Source organism: Hemitrygon akajei, chromosome 14, assembly GCF_048418815.1.
Source record: "Hemitrygon akajei chromosome 14, sHemAka1.3, whole genome shotgun sequence".
In the NCBI taxonomy this organism is placed as follows: domain Eukaryota; kingdom Metazoa; phylum Chordata; class Chondrichthyes; order Myliobatiformes; family Dasyatidae; genus Hemitrygon; species Hemitrygon akajei.
In genome coordinates, this window is record NC_133137.1 from 38462671 (window position 1) to 38486135 (window position 23465).

The following is a 23465-nucleotide window of genomic DNA, read 5'->3' on the forward strand; positions in this document are numbered from 1 at the left end:
GCTGCTGGGGATACTTTTTTTACTATTTTCCTAAAGCCTAACCTAAACCATCGTTCCAATAGAGCCCAATATAATCTGTTCTACTATAGCCCAACTCACCTTCTCTCTAGCGTGCTGTAGCCTTTGGGATTATGATTAAATTCAATTATTTCAGACATTTAATCTTTCGTATTTGTGCCAGAAGTGTCCATTCTAATGCCAGCTGATCCACTGTAACAGTAACTTTGTTTTATTTCAATGCAAATTTTACCTGATCTGCCAGGCACTTGTAGAACATTAACTCAAATTCTACAGCAGCTGTTGTGTTTTTCATCTCATTGTTTCAACAGAATTACATGTTGTCCTCTTTCATTTCCTGCTGTTTACATTCCTCTAGGCAGGATTAACAAGCAGTCATCACTTTCTTAGGCCACGTCCACACTACACCGGATAAATCCGTAACTGAAGCTTTTTCTCTTTGTTTTTACCCTTCGTCCACACTAAAACGGTGTTTTCATCCCCCGAAGCCAGAGCTTTTCAGAAGCGCTGTCCAAGGTGTGTAATTTTGAAAACGCCACTTGGGCAGATCAGTGTGGATGGGGTAACTGGAGAAATCTGAAAACGCTGTCAGACACTGTCAGAGCACCATTTCATTGTTTTCCTGAATGCAACCCCCCACATAATTTAACAATTTCACAACAGACGACAATGAGACTGAAGCCAGAAGAGTTAGAAATGTACTCACCAAATACTTTGACCCATAACTTACTGAATAAATAAGTATACTCACTTTGCCCTGTTTTCTGTCCTTGCTCGTATGAAGCTGGTTTACCTATTTATGTAAGTACTTCTCTGACAATAGATTTGTAACAGCCTCATGTAGCATTGTATGGAAATACAAGATAACCATATAACCATATAACAATTACACCACGGAAACAGGCCATCTTGGCCTTTCTAGTCCTTGCCGAACGCTTACTCTCATCTAGTCCCACTGGCCCGCACTCAGCCCATAAACCTCCATTCCGTTCCTGTCCATATACCTATCCAATTTTACTTTAAATGACAATACTGAACCTGCCTCTACCACTTCTACTGGAAGCTCATTCCACACAGCTACCACTCTCTGAGTACGGAAATACCCCTCGTATTACCCTTAAACTTTTGCCCCCTAACTCTCAACTCATGTCCTCTTGTTTGAATCTCTCCTACTCTCAATGGAAAAAGCCTATCCACATCAACTCTATCTATCCCCCTCATAATTTTAAATACCTCTATCAAATCCCCCCTCAACCTTCTACACTCCAAAGAATAAAGACCTAACTTGTTCAACCTTTCTCTGTAACTTAGGTGCTGAAACCCAGGTAACATTCTAGTAAATCTTCTCTGTACTCTCTCTATTTTGTTGATATCTTTCCTATAATTTGGTGACCAGAACTGTACACAATACTCAAAATTTGGCCTTACCAATGCCTTGTACAATTTTAACATTACATCCCAACTCCTTATTCAATGCTCTGATTTATAAAGGCCAGCATACCAAAAGCTTTCTTCACCACCCTATCCACATGAGATTCCACCTTCAGGGAACTATGCACAATTATTCCTAGATCACTCTGTTCTACTGCATTCTTCAATGTCCTACCATTTACCATGTATGTCCTATTCTGATTATTCCTACCAAAATGTAGCACCTCACACTTATCAGCATTAAACTCCATCTGCCATTGTTCAGCCCATTCTTCTAACTGGCCTAAATCTCTCTGCAAGCTTTGAAAACCTACTTCATTACCCACAACACCACCTACCTTAGTATCATCTGCATACTTACTAATCCAATTTACCACCCCATCATCCAGATCGTTAATGTAAATGACAAACAACATTGGACCCAGTACAGATCCCTGAGGCACACCACTAGTCACCGGCCTCCAAAGTGACGAACAGTTATCCACCACTACTCTCTGGCATCTCCCATCCAGCCACTGTTGAATCCAATTTACTACTTCAATATTAATACCTAACAATTGAACCTTCCTAACTAACCTGCCGTGTGGAACCTTGTCAAAGACCTCACTGAAGTCCATATAGACAACATCCACTGCTTTACCCTCGTCAACTTTCCTCGTAACGTCTTCATAAAATTCAATAAAATTTGTCAAACGTGACCTTCCACGCACAAATCCATGCTGACTGTTCCTAATCAGACCCTGTCTAACCAGCTAATTATATATACCATCTCTAAGAATACTTTCCATTAATTTACCCACCATTGACATCAAACTGACAGGCCTATAATTGCTAGGTTTACTCTTAGAACCCTTTTTAAACAATGGAACCATCTGAGCAATACGCCAATCCTCCAGCACCATCCCCGTTTCTAATGACATTTGAAATATTTCTGTCAGAGCCCCTGTTATTTCTGCACTAAGTTCCCTCAAGGTCCTAGGGAATATCCTGTCAGGATCTGGAGATTTATCCACCTTTATATTCCTTTAAAAACTCCTCTTTAATCATTCATAGTTTCCATAACTTCCCTACTTATTTCCCTTACCTTACACAATTCAATATCCTTCTCCTTAATGAATACCGAAGAAAAGAAATTGTTCAAAATCTCCCCCATCTCTTTCGGCTCCACACATAGCTGTCCACTCTGATTCTCTAAGGGACCAATTTTATCCCTCACTATCCTTTTGCTATTAATATTAAAGGCAGCGATTCAAACAGAGAGAGGAGAAATGGGCTAAAAATTCTATATCTGAATGCACGGTGTCAGAAATAAGGCGGATGAGCTTGAAGCTCAGGTGTGAATGGGTAACTATGATGTTGTTGGGATAACGGAGACATGGCTGCAGGGAGATCAGACCTGAGAAATGAATGTACAAGGGTATACGTGCTATCGTAGGGACAGAAATGTGGGCAGAGGGGGTGGGGTGGCCCTGTTGGTGAGGAATGAGATTCAGTCCTTTGCAAGGGGGGACATAGGGTCAGGAGAAGTAGAGTCTGTGTGGATAGAACTGAGGAACAGTAAGGGCAAAAGGACCCAAATGGGTGTTGTCTACAGGCCACCAAACAGTAGCATGGATATTGGGTGCAAGTTGAATAGGGAGTTAACATTGGCATGTGGCAAAGGTAATGTTGCAGTAGTTATGGGGGATTTCAACATGCAGGTGAACTGGAAGAATCAGGTTGGTGCTGGACCACAGGATAGGGAGTTTGTAGAGTGCCTACGGGATGCATTCTTGGAACAGCTTGTACGAGAGCCGACCAGGGACAAGACTATTCTGGATTTAGTGTTATGTAATGAACAGGATTTGACAAGCGATCTTGAAGTAAAGGAGCCATTAGGAGATAGTGATCATAATATGATAAGTTTTTATCTGCAATTTGAGAAGGATAAGGGCAGCTCGGAGGTGTCAGTGTTGCAGTTGAACAGGGGAAACTATGGAGCCATGAGGGAGGAGCTGGCCAAAGTTGACTAGACGGATAGCCTAGCAGAAAAGACAGTGGAACAGCAATGGCAGGTATTCTTGGGAATAATGCACAAGGTGCAAAATCAGTTCATCCTCCAGAGAAGGAAGAATTCAAAGGGGGGAAAAGGGCCACAGTGGTTAACAAAGGAAGTCAGAGATTGCATAGCATTAAAAAAAGGAATTATGACAGAGCTAAGGTGAGTGGGAGGACAGATGATTGGGAAGTTTTTAAGGAACAACAGAACTTAACTAAAAAGGCAATATGGGGAGAAAAAATGAGGTACAAACGCAAGCTAGCCAGGAATATAAAGGAAGATAGCAGAAGCTTTTTTAGGTATGTGAAGAGAAAGAAGATAGTTAAGAACAATGTTGGGCCCTTGAATAATGAATTGGGTGAAATTGTTATGGGAAACAGAGAAATGGCAGAAGAATTTAATGAGTACTTTAGATCTGTTTTCACTAAGGAAGACACAAGCAATCTCCCAGATGTATGGATGGGTCAAGGACATAGGGTAACAGAGGAAATGAAACAGATTGACATTAGGAAGGAAACGGTGATGAGAAGACTGATGGGACTGAAGGCTGACAAATCCCCAGGTCCAGATGGTCTGCATCCTAGGGTACTAAAGGAGGTGGCCCTGGAAATTGCGGATGCATTGGTAATCATTTTCCAATGTTCCTTAGATTCAGGATCAGTTCCTGAGGATTGGAGAATGGCTAATGTTATCCCACTTTTTAAGAAAGGAGGGAGGGAGAAAACAGAGAACTATCGACCTGTCAGCCTGATATCGGTGGTGGGGAAGATGCTAGAGTCCATTATTAAGGATGAAATAGTGGCATATCTAAATAGCAGTGATAGGATTGGGCCAAGCCAGCATGGATTTACCAAGGGTAAAACATGTTTGACTAATCTGTTGGAGTTTTTCGAGGATGTAACCAGGAAGTTAGACGGGGGAGATCCAGTGGATGTAGTGTACCTCGATTTTCAGAAGGCATTTGATAAGGTCCCACATAGGAGATTGGTGGGTAAAATCAAAGCTCAGGGCATCGGGGGGAAGACATTGACATGGATAGAAAACTGGTTGGCAGATAGAAAGCAAAGGGTAGCGGTGAATGGGTGTTTCTCGGAATGGCAGGTGGTGACTAGTGGGGTGCCACAGGGCTCGGTATTGGGACCACAGCTGTTTACAATTTACGTCAACGATTTAGATGAAGGCATTGAGAATAACATCAGCAAATTTGCTGATGATACTAAGCTGGGTGGCAGTGTGACATATGATGAGGATGTTAGGAGAATTCAGGGTGACTTGGATAGGCTGGGTGAGTGGGCAGATACTTGGCAGATGACGTTTAATGTGAATAAGTGTGAGGTTATCCACTTTGGGAGTAAGAACAGGAAGGCAGATTATTATCTGAACGGTGTAGAGTTAGGTAAGGGAGAAATACAAAGAGATCTAGGAGTCCTTGTTCATCAGTCACTGAAGGTGAATGAGCAAGTGCAGCAGGCAGTGAAGAAGGCTAATGGAATGTTGGCCTTTATTACAAAGGGAATTGAGTACAAGAGCAAGGACATCCTCTTGCATTTGTACAGAGTCCTGGTGAGACCACACCTAGAGTATTGTGTACAGTTTTGGTCTCCAGGGTTAAGGAAGGACATCCTGGCTGTAGAGGAAGTGCAGTGTAGATTCACGAGGTTAATTCCTGGGATGTCTGGACTGTCTTACGCAGAGATGTTAGAAAGACTGGGCTTGTACACGCTGGAATTAAGGAGATTGAGAGGGGATCTGATTGCAACATATAAGATTATTAAGGGATTGGACAAGATAGAGGCAGGAAATATGTTCCAGATGCTGGGAGAGTCCAGTACCAGAGGGCATGGTTTGAGAATAAGGGGTAGGTCATTTAGGACAGAGTTAAGGAAAAACTTCTTCTCCCAGAGAGTTGTGGGGGTCTGGAATGCACTGCCTCAGAAGGTAGTGGAGGCCAATTCTCTGGATGCTTTCAAGAAGGAGCTAGATAGGTATCTTATGGATAGGGGAATCAAGGGATATGGGGACAAGGCAGGAACCGGGTATTGATAGTAGATGATCAGCCATGATCTCAAAATGGCGGTGCAGGCTCGAAGGGCCAAATGGTCTACTTCTGCACCTATTGTCTATTGTCTATTGTCTAATATAACTGTAGAAACCCTTTGGATTTATTTTCACCTTACTTGCCAAAGCAACCTCGTATCTTCTTTTAGCTTTTCTAATTTCTTTCTTAAGATTCTTCTTACATTCTTTATTTTCCTCGAGCACCTCATTTACTCCATGCTGCCTATATTTATTGTAGATATCTCTCTTTTTCCTAACCAAGTTTCCAATATCCATTGAAAACCATGGTTTTCTCAAACTTTTAACCTTTCCTTTCAACCAAACAGGAACATAAAGATTCTGTACCCTCAAAATTTCACCTTTAAGTGACCTCCATTTCTCTATTACATCCTTCTCATAAAACAAATTGTCCCAATCCACTCCTTCTAAATCCTTTTGCATCTCCTCAAAGTTAGCCTTTCTCCAATCAAAAATCTCAATCCTGGGTCCAGTCCTATCCTTTTCCATAATTATATTAAAACTAATGGCATTGTGATCACTGGACCCGAAGTGCTCCCCAACACATACCTTCTATTTCATTCCCTAACAGAAGATCCAACACTGCCCCTTCTCTAGTTGGTACCTCTATGTATTGCTGCAAAAAACTATCCTGCACACATTTTACAAACTCCAAACCATCCATCCCTTTTACAGTATGGGCTTCCCAGTCTATGTGTGGAAAATTAAAATCTCCCACAATCACAACCCTGTGCTTATTACAAATATCTGCTATCTCCTTGCAAATTTGCTTCTCCAATTCTCGCTCCCCATTAGGTGGTCTATAATACACCCCTTATAAGTGTTACTACACCTTTCCCATTCCTCAATTCCACCCAAATAGTCTCCCTAGATGGGCCCTCTAATCTATCCTGCCAGAGCACTGCTGTAATATTTTCTCTGACAAGCAACGCACCCCCCCCCCCCCCCACCGTCCCTCAGATTCTATCACACCTGAAGCAACAAAATCCAGGAGTATTTAGTTGCCAATCACATCCCTCCTGCAACCATGTTTCACTAATAGCTACAACATTATATCTCCAGGTATCAACCTGTGCTCTAAGCTCATCCACCTTTCTTACAATGCTCCTAGCATTAAAATAAATGCGTTTAAGAAATTCTCCACCTCCTCCTCTCTGTTTATCTCTAACAGTAACTTCCTTCTCCCATACATCTGTTCCTACACTCTGGTTCCCCTCCCCCCTCATATCTAGTTTAAATCCAGTTTTGCATCCTATCAATGTCCTGTTATAACCTCTGACAGCCCTCCACACTATCCGCAACACCCCCAGCCTTTGTGTCATCAGTAAATTTACTAACCCCTCCCTCCACTTCCTCATCCAGGTCATTTATAAAAATCACAAAGAGTAGGGGTCCCAGAACAGTTCCCTGAGGCACACCACTGGTCACTGGCCACCTGCCTACAACCACTCTTTGCCTTTTGTGGGCAAGCCAGTTCTGGATCCACAAAGCAATATGCCTTTGGATCCATGCTTCCTTACTTTCTCAATAAGCTGAGCATGGTACCTCAGCAAATGCCTTGCTAAAATCCATATACATTACATCTACTGCTCTACCTTCATCAATGTGTTTAGTCACATCCTCAAAAAATTCAATCAGGCTCATAAGGTACAACCTACCTTTGACAAAGTCATGCTGACTATTCCTAATTATATTATGCCTCTCCAAATGTTCATAAATCCTGCCTCTCAGGATCTTTTCCATCAACTTACCAACCACTGAAGTAAGACTCACTGGTCTATAATTTCCTGGGCTATCCCTACTCCTTTTCTTGAATATTGGAACAACATCCGCAACCCTCCAGTCCTCCGGGACCTCTCCCATACCTATTGATGATGCAAAGATTATCGCCAGAGGCACAGCAATCTCTTCCCTTGCTTCCCACAGTAGCCCGGGGTACATCCTGTCCAGTCACGGTGACTGATCCAACTTGATGCTTTCCAAAAGCTCCAGCACATCCTCTTCCTTAATATCTACATGCTCAAGCTTTTCAGTCCACTGCAAGTCATCACTACAATCACCAGGATCCTTTTCCATAGTGAATGCTGAAGTATTCATTAAGTACCTCTGCCATCTCCTCAGGTTCCATACACACTTTTCCACTGTCACGCCTGGTTGGTCCTATTCTCTCATGTCTTATCCTCTTGCTCTTCACGTATTTGTAAAATTCCCTGGGGTTTCCTTAATCTTGTCTGCCAAGGCCTTCTCATGGCCCCTTCTGGCTCTCCTAATTTCATTCTTAATCTCCTTCCTGCTAGCCTTATAATTTTCTGGATCTCCATCATTCCCTAGTTTTTTGAATCTTTCGTAAGCTCTTCTTTTCTTCTTGCGTCAAGAAACTTTCCTGAACACATCCTTTGAGTGGATCTGACAAAGCAAGGGTAATAGCAAAGAAAACAATTTGAATGAAGGAGACAGTGGAATCTGGTGTGATGAAAGCTGAGCTGCATTTACTCCATTCCGTACATTGGTACAGGCCTTTACTGTTGACAGAATGAGACCTTGGTTGGCAGTCGCTGGATTTATTCAAAGGATGAAGTGTGCCACATCATTGCATACTGAGTCCATCTACTTGTAACATTCCCCCTTGGTCAGCATCTCGATTGCATAGTGAGATGCAATAAGAATACAAGGAATACAATGCAATACAAGGAAGACTGTCACTTAAAATAAAAGAGGCCTGTAAAGGACTTAGTAGCACACAAAAATTTAAAGCGGTATTGATTCTAATTTTCCTTTTAGGAATATGGTTTTAGCTCTTAAAGAACTCTCAATCCGAGGGGATTTTAGAACTACAGTTGAGTATTTGATAAAGCTTCTGGAAACGGAGAGTTTTCAATGTAACACCATTGATACTAGCTGGCTTGACCACCTCATTGCAGACAAAATTCAGGTAATGACATCACATTATTTGTGGATGTGAGTGAGAATATTAAATTTGAGAAAGGTGAATAACATTCGTTTCCATCAGTTTTTAAAAGTATTAGTGCCAGCTTTAGATCAAGTTCATTGGTAATAAGATAAAAATAAACGTATGTACTAGTTAAAGATAGCTATTGAGTTGAATTTATGTGATACATTTACAACCTTTGGGCATCCTAAAATGTCTTAGTATCAATTAAATACCTTTCATCTGTAGTCATTATCCAATATAAGATATACAGCTGTTCATTGCACATTCAGTGCCTATAAAAAGTATTCATCCCCTCCCTTTGGAAGTTTTCATGTTTTATTGTTTTACAACATTGAATCATGGTGGATTTAATTTGGCTTTTATGACACTGATCAGCAGAAAAAGACTCGTGTCAAAGTGAAAACTGATCTCTACATATTGATCTAAATTAATTACAAATATAAAACACAAAATAATTCATTGCATAAGTATTCACCCCCCCCCCCTTAATATGACACACCAAATCATCACTGGTGCAGCCAATTGGTTTTAGAAGTCACATAATTAGTTAAATGGAGATCTGTTTTTGGAGACCAGTTTGCAGTCAAGGTGTTTCAATTGACTCTAGTAAAAATACACCTGTATTGGGAAGGTCCAGCTGCTGTTGAGTCTGTATCCTGGCAAAAACTACACCATGAAGAGAAAAGAACACTCCAAGTGTTAACGGTGATCAACCCAATGTAATGAAACAACTACCACAGTTGATTCTTTTCCACCTTTATTAGTAGCAAGCTATGAGAGAGAACCCCCTTCTGCACTCCCACAGAGTCAGCTATGGAAGTCTCTCTGTTGAAGCACAGAGATACAGAGCTTGTGTACCATCTTTGTCACGTATGCAGAAAACAGTTTCTAGCTAGCCCCCACAGTCACATGTCCAACAACAGTGATAGTCCAAGACAAAGACCACTTAATCACTTCAAACAAAATAGATATTCCAGTCAAGTAAGTGGACTATTGATACAAAACAGACAGACAGACATACTTTATAGATCCCAAGGGAAATTGGGTTTCGTTACAGTCGCACCAACCAAGAATAGTGAAGAAATATAGTAATACAAAGCCATAAATAATTAAATAATAATAATAATAAGTAAATAATGACAAGTGGAAATTAGTCCAGGACCAGCCTATTGACACAGGGTGCCTGACACTCCGAGGGAGGAGTTGTAAAGTTTGATGGCCACAGGCAGGAATGACTTCCTATGACGCTCAGTGTTGCATCTTGGTGGAACGAGTCTCTGGCTGAATGTACTCCTGTACCTAACCAGTACACTATGGAGTGGATGGGAGACATTGTCCAAGATGGCATGCAACTTGGACAGCATCCTCTTTTCAGACACCACCGTCAGAGAGTCCAGTTCCACCCCCACAAAGGACAATCAGTTTGATAGACATTCCAACCTCTTTAATTAAGAAAGGAATGCCATACCTGGTTTGTTGGAGCCAAAATTTAAAATATCAAGATAAGAACATCCACCGACTTTTATGCTTTAATTAAGAAAGGAATGTTCGGTCTAATCTCCATCAGCAACCACCCTTTGTCAAAACCAAAAGGTGTGAAAAGTTAGGAGACATCCTCTTGTGGGTTTTGTGAGCTTTTTAACCCAAAACCAAAAGGTGTGAAAAATCAGGAGACATTATTTCACTCCAAAGAGCAGTTGCTCAAGCATGCTGCAGCAATTATCAAACCAGAATACACAGACTCAACCTTAACCATTATTTACAGGAATCTGAGAATCCCCTTAAGACTTTATCACAAGAAACTCTGCGAAAAGGTTATTGAAAGCACAAGTCAGGAGATAGTTACAAGAAAATTTCCAAGTCACTGAATATCTCCTGGAGTACAGTTAAGTCAATCATCAAGAAATGGAAAGAATATCGCACAGCTGTAAATCTGCTTTCAGCAGACTATCCTCAAAAATTGAGTGATCATGCAAGAAGGGGACTAGTGAGGGAGATCACCAAGAGATCTATGACAACTCTGGAGGAGTTACAAGCTTCAGTGGCTGAGATTGGAGAGACTGCACACACAACTGTTGCCTGGGTGCTTCATCAGTCGCAGCTTTATGGGAGAGTGGCAAAGAGAAAACCACTGTGGGAAAAAAAAACTCATGAAATCTCGGCTAAAGTTTGCCACAGGTGTTTCCAATGAGTGGACAGTCACAAGGCTTCAGGACCGGATGACATCCCAGGGCGGGTACTCAGGATGTGAGCGGCACAACTGGCAGGTGTGTTTACAGACATTTTTAATCTCCCCCTCTCCCAGTGTAGAGTCCTCCTGCTTCAAAACATCCACCATTGTTCCAGTACCTAAAAAGACCAATGTAACATGTCTGAATGCTGGTGTCCAGTTGCACTCACCTTAATAATAAGCAAATGCTTTAAGAGCCTGGTCATGGGCTACATCTATAGTTTGTGCTACCACTCAAACTGGATCCCCTACAATTCACCTACTGACACAACTGATCGACAAACGATGCAATAGCCACAGCTCTACACACCGTCCTTACACATCTGGAGAAGAAGGATGCTTATGTGAGAATGCTGTTCTTGGACTACAGTTCAGCAATCAACACCATAATTCCCTTCAGGCTCAACAAGAAGCTCAGAGACCTCGGCCTTCACCCTACCTTGTGCAACTGGATCCTGGACTTCCTGTCAGATCACTGGCAGGTGGTAAGAGTGGGCTTCCTCACCTCTGCCCCTCTGACCCTCAACACAGATGCCCCTCAGGGCTGACTATTAAGCCCCCCCTTTACTCTCTGTATACCCATGACTGTGTCGCCTCCCACAGCTCCAATCTGCTAATTAAATTTTCTGACAACATTGATTGGCCTAATCTCAATAATAATAGGCAGCCTACAGGGTGGAAGTTATCACCCTGACACAATGGTGTCAAGAAAACAACTTCTCCCTCAATGTCGCAAAAAACAAAGGAGCTAGTTGTGGGCTACAGGAGGAATGGAGACCGACTAGCCCCTATTAACATCAATGGATCTGGGGTCGAACAGCTTTAACAACAGCATAAACATCACTGAGGATCTCCTGTGGTCTGTACATACTGGATGTGTGGTGAAGAAGGCACAGCAGTGCTTCTTTCACCTCAGACGGTTGAAGAAGTTTGGTGTGTGCCCCCAGATCTTAAGAACTTTCTATAGGGACATGATTGAGAGCATCCTGACTGGCTGTGTCACTGCCTGGTATGGGAACTGTACCTCCCTCAATCGCAGGACTCTGCAGAGAGTGGTGCGGACAGCCCAGTGTATCTGTAGACGTTAACTTCCCACTATTCAGGACATTTACAAAAACAGGTGTGTAAAAAGGGCCCGAAGGATCTTTGGAGACCTGAGTCACTCCAACCACAAACTGTTCCAGCTACTACCATCCGGGAAATGGTACCACAGCATAAAAGCCAGGACCAACAGGCTCCGGGACAGCTTCTTCCACCAGGCCTTCAGACTGATTAATTTATGCTGATGCAACTATATTTCTATGTTATATTTACTATACTGTTGTACATAATATTTATTAATAATTGCCATAAATTGCACATTGCACATTTAGATGGAGATGTAACATAAAGATTTTTACTCATGTATATGAAGGATGTAAGTGATAAAGTCAATTCAATTCAAATCAGTTCAATGTGGAAGATTCTGAAGTCAGCTGGAAGAAAGTTCTATGGTCTGATGAAACCAAAATTGAGCTTTTCGGCTATCAGACTAAATCCCATCATTAAAAACACACCATCCCTACCGTGAAGCATGGTGGTGGCTGCATCTTGCTGTGGGGATGCTTCACTGCAGCAGGCCCTGGAAGGCTTGTGAAGGTAGAGGGTAAAATTAATGGAGCAAAATACAGGGAAATCCTGTAGGAAAACCCAATGCAGTCTGCAACTTGGGAGAAGATTTATTTTCTAGCAAGACTATGGCCCCAAGCATAAAGCCAAAGCTACATAGGAATGGCTTAAAAACAAAGTTAATGAAGCTTCATTAATTCATATGTTTTGGACTTGTCCAAATCTTGAAAAATATTGGAAGGAAGTTTTTCAAACTTTTTCCTTACTTTTTAAAGTCAATTTTAAGCCTAGCCCTCTGACGGCCCTATTCAGTATTGTTGCAGGACAAGATATTAAGCTGAAGGCATCTGATTTACATATTTTGGCCTTTAGCTCTCTTATAGCTAGGAGGATGCTTTTCTTTAAATGAAGAACTGTTTTTCCTCCTACTGATGCTCAATGGTTATGCGACTTTATGTCATGTTTAGATTTAGAGAAGATTTGTTGTTCAATTTTTGAATCTCATCAAGACTTTCAAACATTGTGGGGACCTGTTCTGAATTATTTTCAAAACCTTCAATTCATTGTTTAAACTCAGATGTTGGCTATTATTGATTTTTATTATATGAGAAGGTATTTTACCTTCTTTTCTCCTTAATGAACAGCTTCGGTCTTGGTAGGGGTTAGATTCTTTTTATTGTAATAAATTAGTATAGTTCAATATAACTATTGATTAACTTATACGAATACAGGGTAATGGGATTGTTATTATGAACAGATACAATGTAATTGGTAGTTTAAAAAAAATCTTTTTTGACCTTTTATATACACTTTCTTGTACCCTGTATTCTTCTATGTAGAAACTAAGAAAAATATTGGAAAATAAAAACAACAAAGTTAATATCCTAGGGTGGCCAAGTCAGAATCCAGCCTCAATCCAATTGAGAATTTGAAGCTGGAATTGAAAAGGCCTGTTCACTCACAATCCCCATGCAATTTGACAGAACTTGAGCAGTTTTGTAAAGAAAAATGGGGAAAAATTGCAGTGTTCAGATGTGTAAAGCTGATAGAAACCTATCCACACAGACTCAAGGCTGTAATTGCTGCCAGAGGTGCATCTACTAATTACTGACTTGAGGGGGGGGGGGGGGGTAAGTAATTATGCAATCAATTATTTTGTGTTTAATAATTGTAATAAATTTAGATCAACTTGTAGTAATTTGATTTCACTTTGACACAAAAATCTTTTCTATTGATTGATGTCAAAAAGCCAAATTAAATCCACTGTAATTCAATGCTGTAAAACAATAAGACATGAAAACTTCCAAGAGGAGTGAATACTTTTTATAGGCACTGTATATGTCACCATATACAACCCTGAGATTTTCTTGTGGGCATATTCAATAAATTCATAGAATAATAACCATAACAGAATCGATGAAGGACCACACCAACTTGGGCATTCAACCACTGTGTAAAAGTCAACAGATTTTGCAAGTACAAAAAGAAATAAATAGTAATAATAAATAAATAAGCAATAAATATTGAGAACATGAGATGGAAAGTCCTTGCAAGTGAATCCATAGGTTATGGACATGTTTCAATGATGGGGCGAGTGAAGTTATCCCCTTTTATTCAAGAGCCTGATGGTTGAAGAGTAATAACTGTTCCTGAACCTGGTGGTGTGAATCTTGAGGCTCCTGTGCCTTCTCCTTGATGCCAGCAGGGACAAGAGAGCGTGTTCTGGGTGGTAAGCATCCCTGATGAGAGACTGCTTTCCTGCGACAATGTTCCATGTAGAACAATGTAATATTTCTGCTGGTAAGGACAGGTCCAACTTCCACATGTCATTACACAGTAACATATGGAAGTGAATGTTGGAGAATATCAAAGCAAAATGAGGGAATACTCAAGGCTGCAGGAATGTGGTTTTGAGAATGATGAAAATATCGTGGAAGGACAGGGTAACAAATGAGGAAGTGCTGCAAAAAGCTGGAATAAGAAAAGAGCTGTTATCATCAATCAGGAAATGACAGCTGGAATTTCTGGGACGTGTACTGAGGAAAGAGAAGCTTGAATATCTTGCAGTGATGGAAAAATTAGTAAGAAAAAGTCACGGTTGACAGCAAATACCATTGATGAGTTACATCAAAGAATGGACAAGCAAAAGTTTTGAAGAGCTTATTAAAACTTCTCAGATTAAAGACAGATAGAAGACTATGATCACCCACGTCACGTGACACAGCACATAATGATGATGATGAGGATAGGTTTGAAAGGTGCGATAACACTGACGAAGCTTTCTGGCAGACAGAATAATGTGGGAAGTTAGAGAAAAAGAAAACAAACAAAAGGACATATCAAAAGCTGTGAAATGCAGGTCCAAACAACAGGGAACAGCAGGTTAAACATTTTCAGTGGAGAGAGAAAATCTAAGGAGATATTACAGATTTACACACGGTAGAACTGGCTAGTTCTGAGTCAAACAGAGAAATTATTACCCAGACTTACTGAATTTGATGCTGAGTTCCCAAGGCCACCATGAGCCCAGGTGGAAAGTGAGGTGCTGTTACTTTGAGCCTCATTACAGTGGTGTTGGTTGCCACAGGGAGCAGGTCAGAGTGTGAGTGGTTTGGAGAATTTATTGGACAGGTAACTGGATGCTCGGGTTCGTACTATGACCTGAAGGAAAGGGGCTCTGTCTGGGTTTTACCAGATGTTTGAAAGAAAATTGTCCCACAAAACGAATTCTTTATTCACAAAGATAAAGACCATAGATACAGGTGCAGAATTAGGCCATTTCATCATGGCTGATCTACTTTCCCTATCAGTCCCAATCTCCTGTCTTCTCCCCGTATCCCTTCATGCCCCGACTAATCAAAAAGCTATTAACCTCTGGCTTAAGTATACCCAAGGACTTGGCTTCCACAGCCACCTGTGGTAACAATTTCCATAGAGTCAGCACTTTTAAAGTGAAATGTAAGTTCAGTTGCCACAAGTAAATTGGTTTAGTGGCTATCTAATTCAAGTACCGTGTGAGGGAACCAGCATATGAGTGAATGCTCTTCTAAGGATGGTGAATCAGTAATTTTTGAATAGAAAGGAGGCAGTTGGCTTTTACTGTGATACCCCTGATCTACCAGCAGGTGAAGAGGAGTAGTTTTGGTTGACTCAAGTACAAAAATCAGTACATTATTATGCATAAAATATGTAGTGAATAATTTCCATTTATCAAGAAAATAATTTATTTCTTTGTTTTTGTAGGCAGAGAGGCCGGATACAGTGCTTGGAGTGATATGTGGTGCTTTGCATGTGGCAGATTCCGCCTTTCAGACAAGCATGACCAATTTCCTGCACTCTCTGGAAAGGTAACGTTTTGAGGAGTGAGAACATTTTGTAGGTCAGTCAGATGAATGATACTGTAAACAGAGAGCAGTAATATGGAAAACCTCAGCAATTCAGGGTATTACTATCCCAGGGAGGACTAATTCAAAAGTATATATACTGCAAGCATTAACAGTAACTCCCAGGATTGGAAATAGCTGGAATAAAAAATATATAAGATCTTGGTTAGACCCCACTTGGAGTACTGTGTCCAGTTCTAGTCATCTCATTACAGGAAGGATGTGCGGAGGAGATTTACAAGGATGTTGCCTGGATTGGAAAGCATGCCTTATGAAAATAGGTTTAGTGAATGTGGCCTTTTCTCCTTGGAATGACAGAGGATAAGAGGGGACCTGATAGAGGTGTATAAGATGATGAGAGGCATTGATCGTGTGGTGTAGATAGTCGGAGGCTTTTTCCCAGGGCTGAAATGGCTAACACAAGGAGGCATAGTTTTAAGGTGCTTGGAAGTAGGTACAAGGGGGATGACAGGGGTAAGTTTTTCACACAGAGAGTGGTGGGTGTGTGGAATACACTGCCAGTCAGGGTGGTAGAGGTGGATACAATAGGGTCTTTTAAGAGACTCTTAGATAGGTACACGGAGTTTAGAAAAATAGAGAACTATGCGGTAGGGAAATTCTAGACAGCTTCTAGAGTAGGTTACATGGTGGGCACAACATTGTGGGCTGAGGGGCCTGTAATGTGCTGCAGATTTTCTATGTTCTATGTAAAAAAAAATCTGCTGACACAGTTTGAACTTTGCTATTTGTTCTAGCTTCACTTGACCAGATTTCCACGAATAGGCAATCTATCTATTTCCTTGTTCTTTTTAAAAGTTGTATTGTGTCACTTTTGCAGCATGCCCAAACTTGTGCAAATTTTGCAATCATATTGCATAAGGTTCTGTGAAATGCTGTTTATTTCTGAGAAGCAGTCTATTTTTTGAACCATAAAGTCAAGAAGTGTTTTGGAAAAATAACAAAGTGAAATTTGAAAATTTGAAAATAGTTTTAAATTCTGCAACACTTTAGTAGGGATAACTGCAGTAGCCTTCCAAAAACAAAATGAATCATTCTTTCCAATAGCATGTCTTCCATAAAAAATAGCATTATAATCCTCAGCCAATAGAATGACACAATAGTGAAGCATGATAGAAAGGGGTATCACTGGTTACAGTTTCCAGTCAGAGGGCAATAATGAAATCCTGCTTTTAGCTAATCTACGCAATTTTCTGATGGTAAGTCATTGTGGACCAAAGGCCTGTTCCTGTGCAGGACTGTTCCATGTTCTATGTTCTCTAAAAACAATGACTGTAGCAATTCTATCCTATCACATCAATTCCACCGAAACAGTCAATAGTTCAGTGGTTCCACTTAATATCAGAGAATGTATACAATACACAGCCTGAAATTCTTGCTCTCTGCAGGCACCCTCAAATCAGAAGAAAAACCCCAAAGAATGAATGACAAGAAAATATTGTAAGAACCCCAAAAGCCCTTCTGCCCTCCTCCCACACAGAAGTAGCATCAACCCGTCCCCTATTTATTCTAGCAGAAAGCATCAGCATTCTCACCCCCTCCCCACAGCAAAATGCGCAAAGACAGACCATGGTCTACAGTACATCAAAAACTGGCTGTTCATTCCAACAATTTGACATTTCTCAGGCTTTCCCATTGAAAAACACATGTTTGGAAATGCCACTGGTTGGTCTTGTATTGATTGCTGCAGAGGCATATGGACAGGAAGCTGTACAAATAAAACTCACCTCATCTCATTTACCAAGGTGGGCAGACCAGGTGTGCTGCAAAGTAACTACTTCACTATTTGGAATTGATTACCACTCGGCAGCCTTAGGAACTTTTTTTCACCTCTGCGTTAAATTTGTTATATTGGCAGTTTATGACCTTCTTTAAGAAGCCCATGAAACTCCAAAACAAAAAGACTAATTCCATAGACTGGCGCGGTTCCCAAAAGTAGAATGTAAGAAGGATGATTGATAGAAATATAGCCACAAGCAATTATCCTCTGAATTAAATGAGTTGTTCAATTAATGTCTGGCTAATGTGTGCCATCAATAAGCTTACATGCGTGCATACACATTAATTCTCATATATCATTTTACATTGATAATACAGCTAGTACAAGGAGAACCTTTACAGAGGTGATTGGTGATCACAGAAACCATGGCTTATGAAGCTATTCAGGCATAGACACATCACCACAAAGATTCTTGAGAAGAGAAGAATTTTAAAAGAGCAGAGAACTTGAAATGTGACTTTCAGCATGCAGGTTAATCTGTAGGACCCAATAGGTTTGAGTTTACTGAGTCCTGATTAATATCACTATGTAAAATGGGTTGCTGCCTCCTGAAAAATGAATCAAGAAATAGTTGAGAAGAAGTTTCTCCACCTTCATTTGAGTACATGATGTGCAATTCAGAAAGGAAGAGGTATACGGTTAGGAAAGAAAACTGAACAAGACACTCATTAACTAAAAACGGAGGAAGCAGGATTAAGTAAAAGATTCTTAAAATTGTTCTCTTTAACAAGTTAAGGTTATAGTAGCCTAACAATCCTAACTCTCTTTTTATTTTCTGCCTTTCTTAGAAGGAAGAGATCAAAGCAATAGAAAATTATAAGACCATTGTAAGATTATTAATCATAAAATCTATAAACATTATAACTATAGAAAGCATTCTAAAGAGCTGCATCTCAGCCAACTGCTCTTCTCTGGACCAACGGAACCTGCAGCAACTTATGGTGTGCTGGTTGACTGCTGCCCAGTTCATCACAAGTTCATCTCTTCTTTCCACCCAATCCATCTTCGCGTGCATTACATCCGGAAGAACAACAGTATAGTCAAGCATGCCTGCTACCCTGGCCATTCCCTTTGCTCTCTTCTACCTTTGAGGAGAAGATAGAGGAATTTGAAAACCTGGATGACCAAACTCAAAGACAGCTTCATCCCCACTGCTGTCAGACTTCCAAACTGTTTCACATCCCCTTCCCAGTGACACTGCCATGTTCTCAAGCCTTTAATGCTACTGCTACATTATTGTTACTATAACATTTCATTTTGCGGTGATCAGTTTGCACTGTTATACTTGGTACCATTCCATTGCTTTGTGCTAGTTGCTGTATTTACTATTACCATGTGTATTGTTTGTGAGCCTCACACGAGCAACGGATCTCATTGCACTTTGGTGCACATGACTAATCTAAAAAGGATGTTCCTTTCATGGTTATTTTTCTTCCACCATTGACAGAGGTCAGGTTCTCCCAGCCAGCAGCCTGTTAAACCTAGTGAACGTGCAGCTCATTTATGAAGAAACTAAATATTCCTTACAGGTAGGGGAATTGGTGAAGATACGTCTCAATATATTGTTTTCCCATTTCTTAGCAAATGTATACATATGTAGTTGCATTTGAGTTTTTATTTAAAGAATAATAAAGCTTGCATGAATTATGGAGTTGGACTGCCGAAGGTAACTGATTATGTTTGGTTAAGAGCTGCACTGTTTCATAAGACCTAAGATTTATGAACAGAATTAGTCCATTTGGCCCATTGTGTCTGCTTTACCATTTCACTATGGCTGATCCACTTTCCCTCCCAGCCCCAATCTCCTGCACTCTCCCCATATCACTTCATGCCCTAACTAATCAAGAATCTATCAACCTCTGCTTTAAAATTACTCAATGACTTGGCCTCCACTTTCACCTCATAACTTATAATTCCAAAAGCTTTCACATTGTTTTTCGTGATTGATCACTGTTTAGTGTGGGCTTGTGCTCAATGGAAACCACCCTGTTAATGCAACCACCAAATGTAATGCATGACTTGCCAAGCAGCGCGAAGGACATTTTATCCTGCACCCTAAAGCTTCCTGTTGTGGACAGTTTACAGAGCTTATCAAAACATGCCAGCCTTTTCATTATTTTACTGCCCATTACTGGATTTGATAAAGTCGGGATGATTATTTCTCCAAGTTTACCCTCTCCCTTGAGTTTCAAACAATTATTTTTGTTCCTCTACAACATTTTTTCATGTTTTTATATCCATTGTACAGGTGGCCCGTCAGTCACAGACTCTCTATGTTGTTATTATGAATGACTCTCACATTGAGATTGATGTTCACCGATTAAGTGATGGAGGCCTCTTACTGTCCTATGATGGCAACAGTCACACTACCTACATGAAAGAGGAGATAGACAAGTATGAGTTCTCCTGGGTATTGCATTGATACACAAATTATGTTGCCTAAAAGTTCTCCTTCTTGTCACATAAGCAATGCTTCCAATGTACTGACAGGTATCGGATCACTATTGGTAACAAGACTTGTGTGTTTGAAAAAGAGAAGGATCCCACTGAGCTGCGGTCTCCCTCTGCTGGCAAACTCCTGCAGTACCTTGTTGAAGATGGAGGACATGTCTTTGCAGGACACTGTTATGCAGAGATAGAGGTGTGTTGGTTTGGTGACAATTTATTTTCTCTCTCAAAGCTGGTTAATCCTTAATCAGCTGAGAATTCATTTTTAATGAAACTTAAGTATCAGTAGGACATATGGGAACTTTCATACTTCTCTGTCCCAGCCCACAGTCTCGAGCTAGTTATGTGCCTAATTGCTGTGTATGAGATGCACATGTGGAACCCATTCTAAAGGGGCAGGGAAGGAAAGGGGGTTGGTGGGTAGGTGTGCATATCGGTGGAAAGCAGTGTTCACATTTCACATTCTATTTCACGTCTACAATCTATTTAAGAACCAACTATTCACCAGTAGACGTGGGGATGACTTTTGAGGGCTCTGAGCTCATTCATCTACTCTTTATCCAAGGGTGCAGTAATCCATACTTTGGGGCACATGGTAGTGTAGTGTTTTACGGTAGAGGCCACCCTGGTTCAGTTCCCAGTGCTGCCTGTTTAGAGTTGGTATATTCTCCTCATGACCACATACGTTTCCTCCAGGTGCTCCGATTTCCTTCCCATAGTCTGAAGACTAACAAGTTGGTAGGTTAATTGTCCCATGATTAGGCTAGGGTTGAATTGGAGGATTGCTGAGGATGTGGCTTGAAGGGCTGGGAGGGCCTATTTTGCAATCTATCTTAATAAATCAATAAAGGAGGAGGAAAAAAAATCAGGAGAACAGGGACATGTGGCAGTGACTTCCAAACCTTTGTGATGCAGGGCCCATTGCCTCACAGACTCCAAAAGTTAATGGCATGAACATTTCAATAATGCTTTCAAATTAGTGTAGGCGTCTGATGATCTGCTCTCCAACCATTTGGAATCCTGATGGTTTAGCACCTTGCTTACAGGGTGATGATTCCCATGCTCCATTCCAGCCACTGGGTTCTCAGCTCCCATCCCATCTCTCACGGCACCCTAGTTTCTAGGCTCCTGTTAACCAATCAGGGTCTCAGATTCTGCATTCTTCTTCAACTTACTCTCATCCTTTCACTCATCAGTTGCCATGCTCTAGATCAGGGGTTGCCAACTATTTTTACATCATGGATCTCTGCCATTACCCGATTGATCCGTGAACCCAGGTTGGGAACCCCTGCTCCAGATAAGCTCACCTACTCTGTCTTCCATTCAGAATCAGAATCAGGTTTATTATCACCGGCATATGACGTGAAATTTGTTAACTTAGCAGCAGCAGTTCAATGGAATACATAATATAGAAGAGAAAAATTAACAATAAATAAGTAAATCAATTACAGTATACATATATTGAATAGATTAAAAAACGTGCAAAAAACAGAAATAGTGTAAATTAAGAAAGTGAGGTAATGTCCATTTAGGAATCTGATGGCAGAGGGGAAGAAGCTGTTCCTGAATCGCTGAGTGTGTGCCTTCAACTTCTGTATCTCATACCTGATGGTAACAGGGAGAAAAGGGCATGCCCTGGGTGCTAGATATCCTTAATAAAGGATGCTGCCTTTCTGAGACACCGCTCCCTAAAGATGCTCTGGGTACTTTGTAGGTTAGTACCCAAGATTGAGCTGACTAGATTTACAACCCTCTGCAGCTTCTTTCGGTCCTGTGCAGTAGACCCTCGCCCCCCATACCAGATAGTGGTACAACCTGTCAGAATGCTCTCCACATCTATAGAAGTTTTTGAGTGTATTTGTTGACATGCCAAATCTCTTCAACTCCTAATGAAGTATAGGCGCTGCCTTGCCTTCTTTATAACTACATTGATATGTTGGGACCAGGTTAGATCCTCAGAGATCTTGACACCCAGGAACTTGAAACTGCTCAGTGTCTCCACTTCTGATCCCTCTATGAGGATTGGTATGTGTTCCTTCGTCTTACCCTTCCTGATGTCCACAATCAACTCTTTCATCTTACTGATATTGAGTGCCAGGTTGTTGCTGTGGCACACTCCAGTAGCTGGCATATCTCACTTTTGTATGCCCTCTCATCACAACCTGAGATTCTACCAACAATGGTTGTATCGTCAACAAATTTAAAGATGGTGTTTGAGCTATGCCTAGCCACACAGTCATGTGTATAGAGCAGTGGGCTAAGCATACATCCCTAGGGTGTGCCAGTGTTGATCATCAGCAAGGAAGATATGTTATCACCAATTCACACAGATTGTGGTCTTCTGATTAGGAAGTCAAGGATCCAATTGCAGAGCGAGGTACAGAGGCCCAGGTTCTGCAACTTCTCAATGTGGGGATGATGGTATAAAATGCTGAGCTATAGTCGATGAACAGCATCCTGACATAGGTGTTTGTGTTGTTCAGGTGTTCTAAAGCCATGTGGAGAGCAATTGAGATTGTATCTGCCATTGACCTATTGTGGCGATAGGCAAATTGCAATGGGTCCAGGTCTTTGCTGAGGCAGGAGTTCAGACTAGTCATGACCAACCTCTCAAAGCATTCTTCCTTAAAATTCACAGTTTTGTTTTCCATTATAACTGATAAGCTCAGCGGGTTCAAGAAAATTTATTGCTTTAATGTGTATCATCTTAAAATAACTGAATTTAAAATTCCTTATTCCATTAAAATCTGGTAATCCGAAAATTTGCTAGTTTGGCACCACATGTGCGAATTTACAGAATTCTACTGTAGAATGCTCTATGATCAAATGGGTATTTCCTTCTATTCCAAAACCAAATTCTGTCCAAATCAATTAAGCAGGCATCAATTAAGCAATGTTTGATTAAAAACAATGTAATTCCATCTTCAATATATATGAAAAAGCTTAATTTTCCAGTTATCCCTATTATTAATAATTGTTAGATATATTATTTCAGTGATGTGTAAAAAAATAGAATTGCACATAAAAATATAACCTCTTTCCATGATCTGCATCTCTTGGAAAGTTTCCACTTTAGCATCAGTTGGAAATTCCCCCAAGCTCCCCCATCTTCGAGACTGCTTCTGTTTGTCCTGTCCTACCCTGGGCTCTAGCACAATACAGATTATTGGATTAATCACGCAGATTTCCCCTTGATCTTCCTGAAATTATTTATTTCATATACTTCCCCAAATATCTCAATGGCCTTCAATTGAGGACCAATCACAAAAGGTGGTCAAGCATAAATGGCCTTCTTACTTGCAGTGGCCCAAAGTTCACCTCCTTCTGAGCTAGGACAAATCTAGAGATTTGCCATGTAAGGTGGATAGGATGGTGAAGAAAGCTTTTGGTATGCTGGCCTTTATAAATCAGAGCATTGAGTATAGGAGTTGGGATGTAATGTTAAAATTGTACAAGGCATTGGTGAGGTCAAATTTGGAGTA

General features: G+C 40.8%; 1 protein-coding gene across 1 annotated transcript in view; it reads left to right on the top strand.

The window, feature by feature from the left end:
- Positions 1 to 23465, top strand: part of acacb (acetyl-CoA carboxylase beta) — a 172863-nt gene that overhangs the window by 53207 nt on the left and 96191 nt on the right. Inside the window, exons 13-17 of the mRNA XM_073065876.1 lie at positions 8345 to 8495; positions 15598 to 15701; positions 18983 to 19064; positions 19784 to 19929; positions 20026 to 20176. Coding sequence (XP_072921977.1) covers positions 8345 to 8495; positions 15598 to 15701; positions 18983 to 19064; positions 19784 to 19929; positions 20026 to 20176 — 634 coding nt within the window. The remainder of the gene's footprint in view (positions 1 to 8344; positions 8496 to 15597; positions 15702 to 18982; positions 19065 to 19783; positions 19930 to 20025; positions 20177 to 23465) is intronic.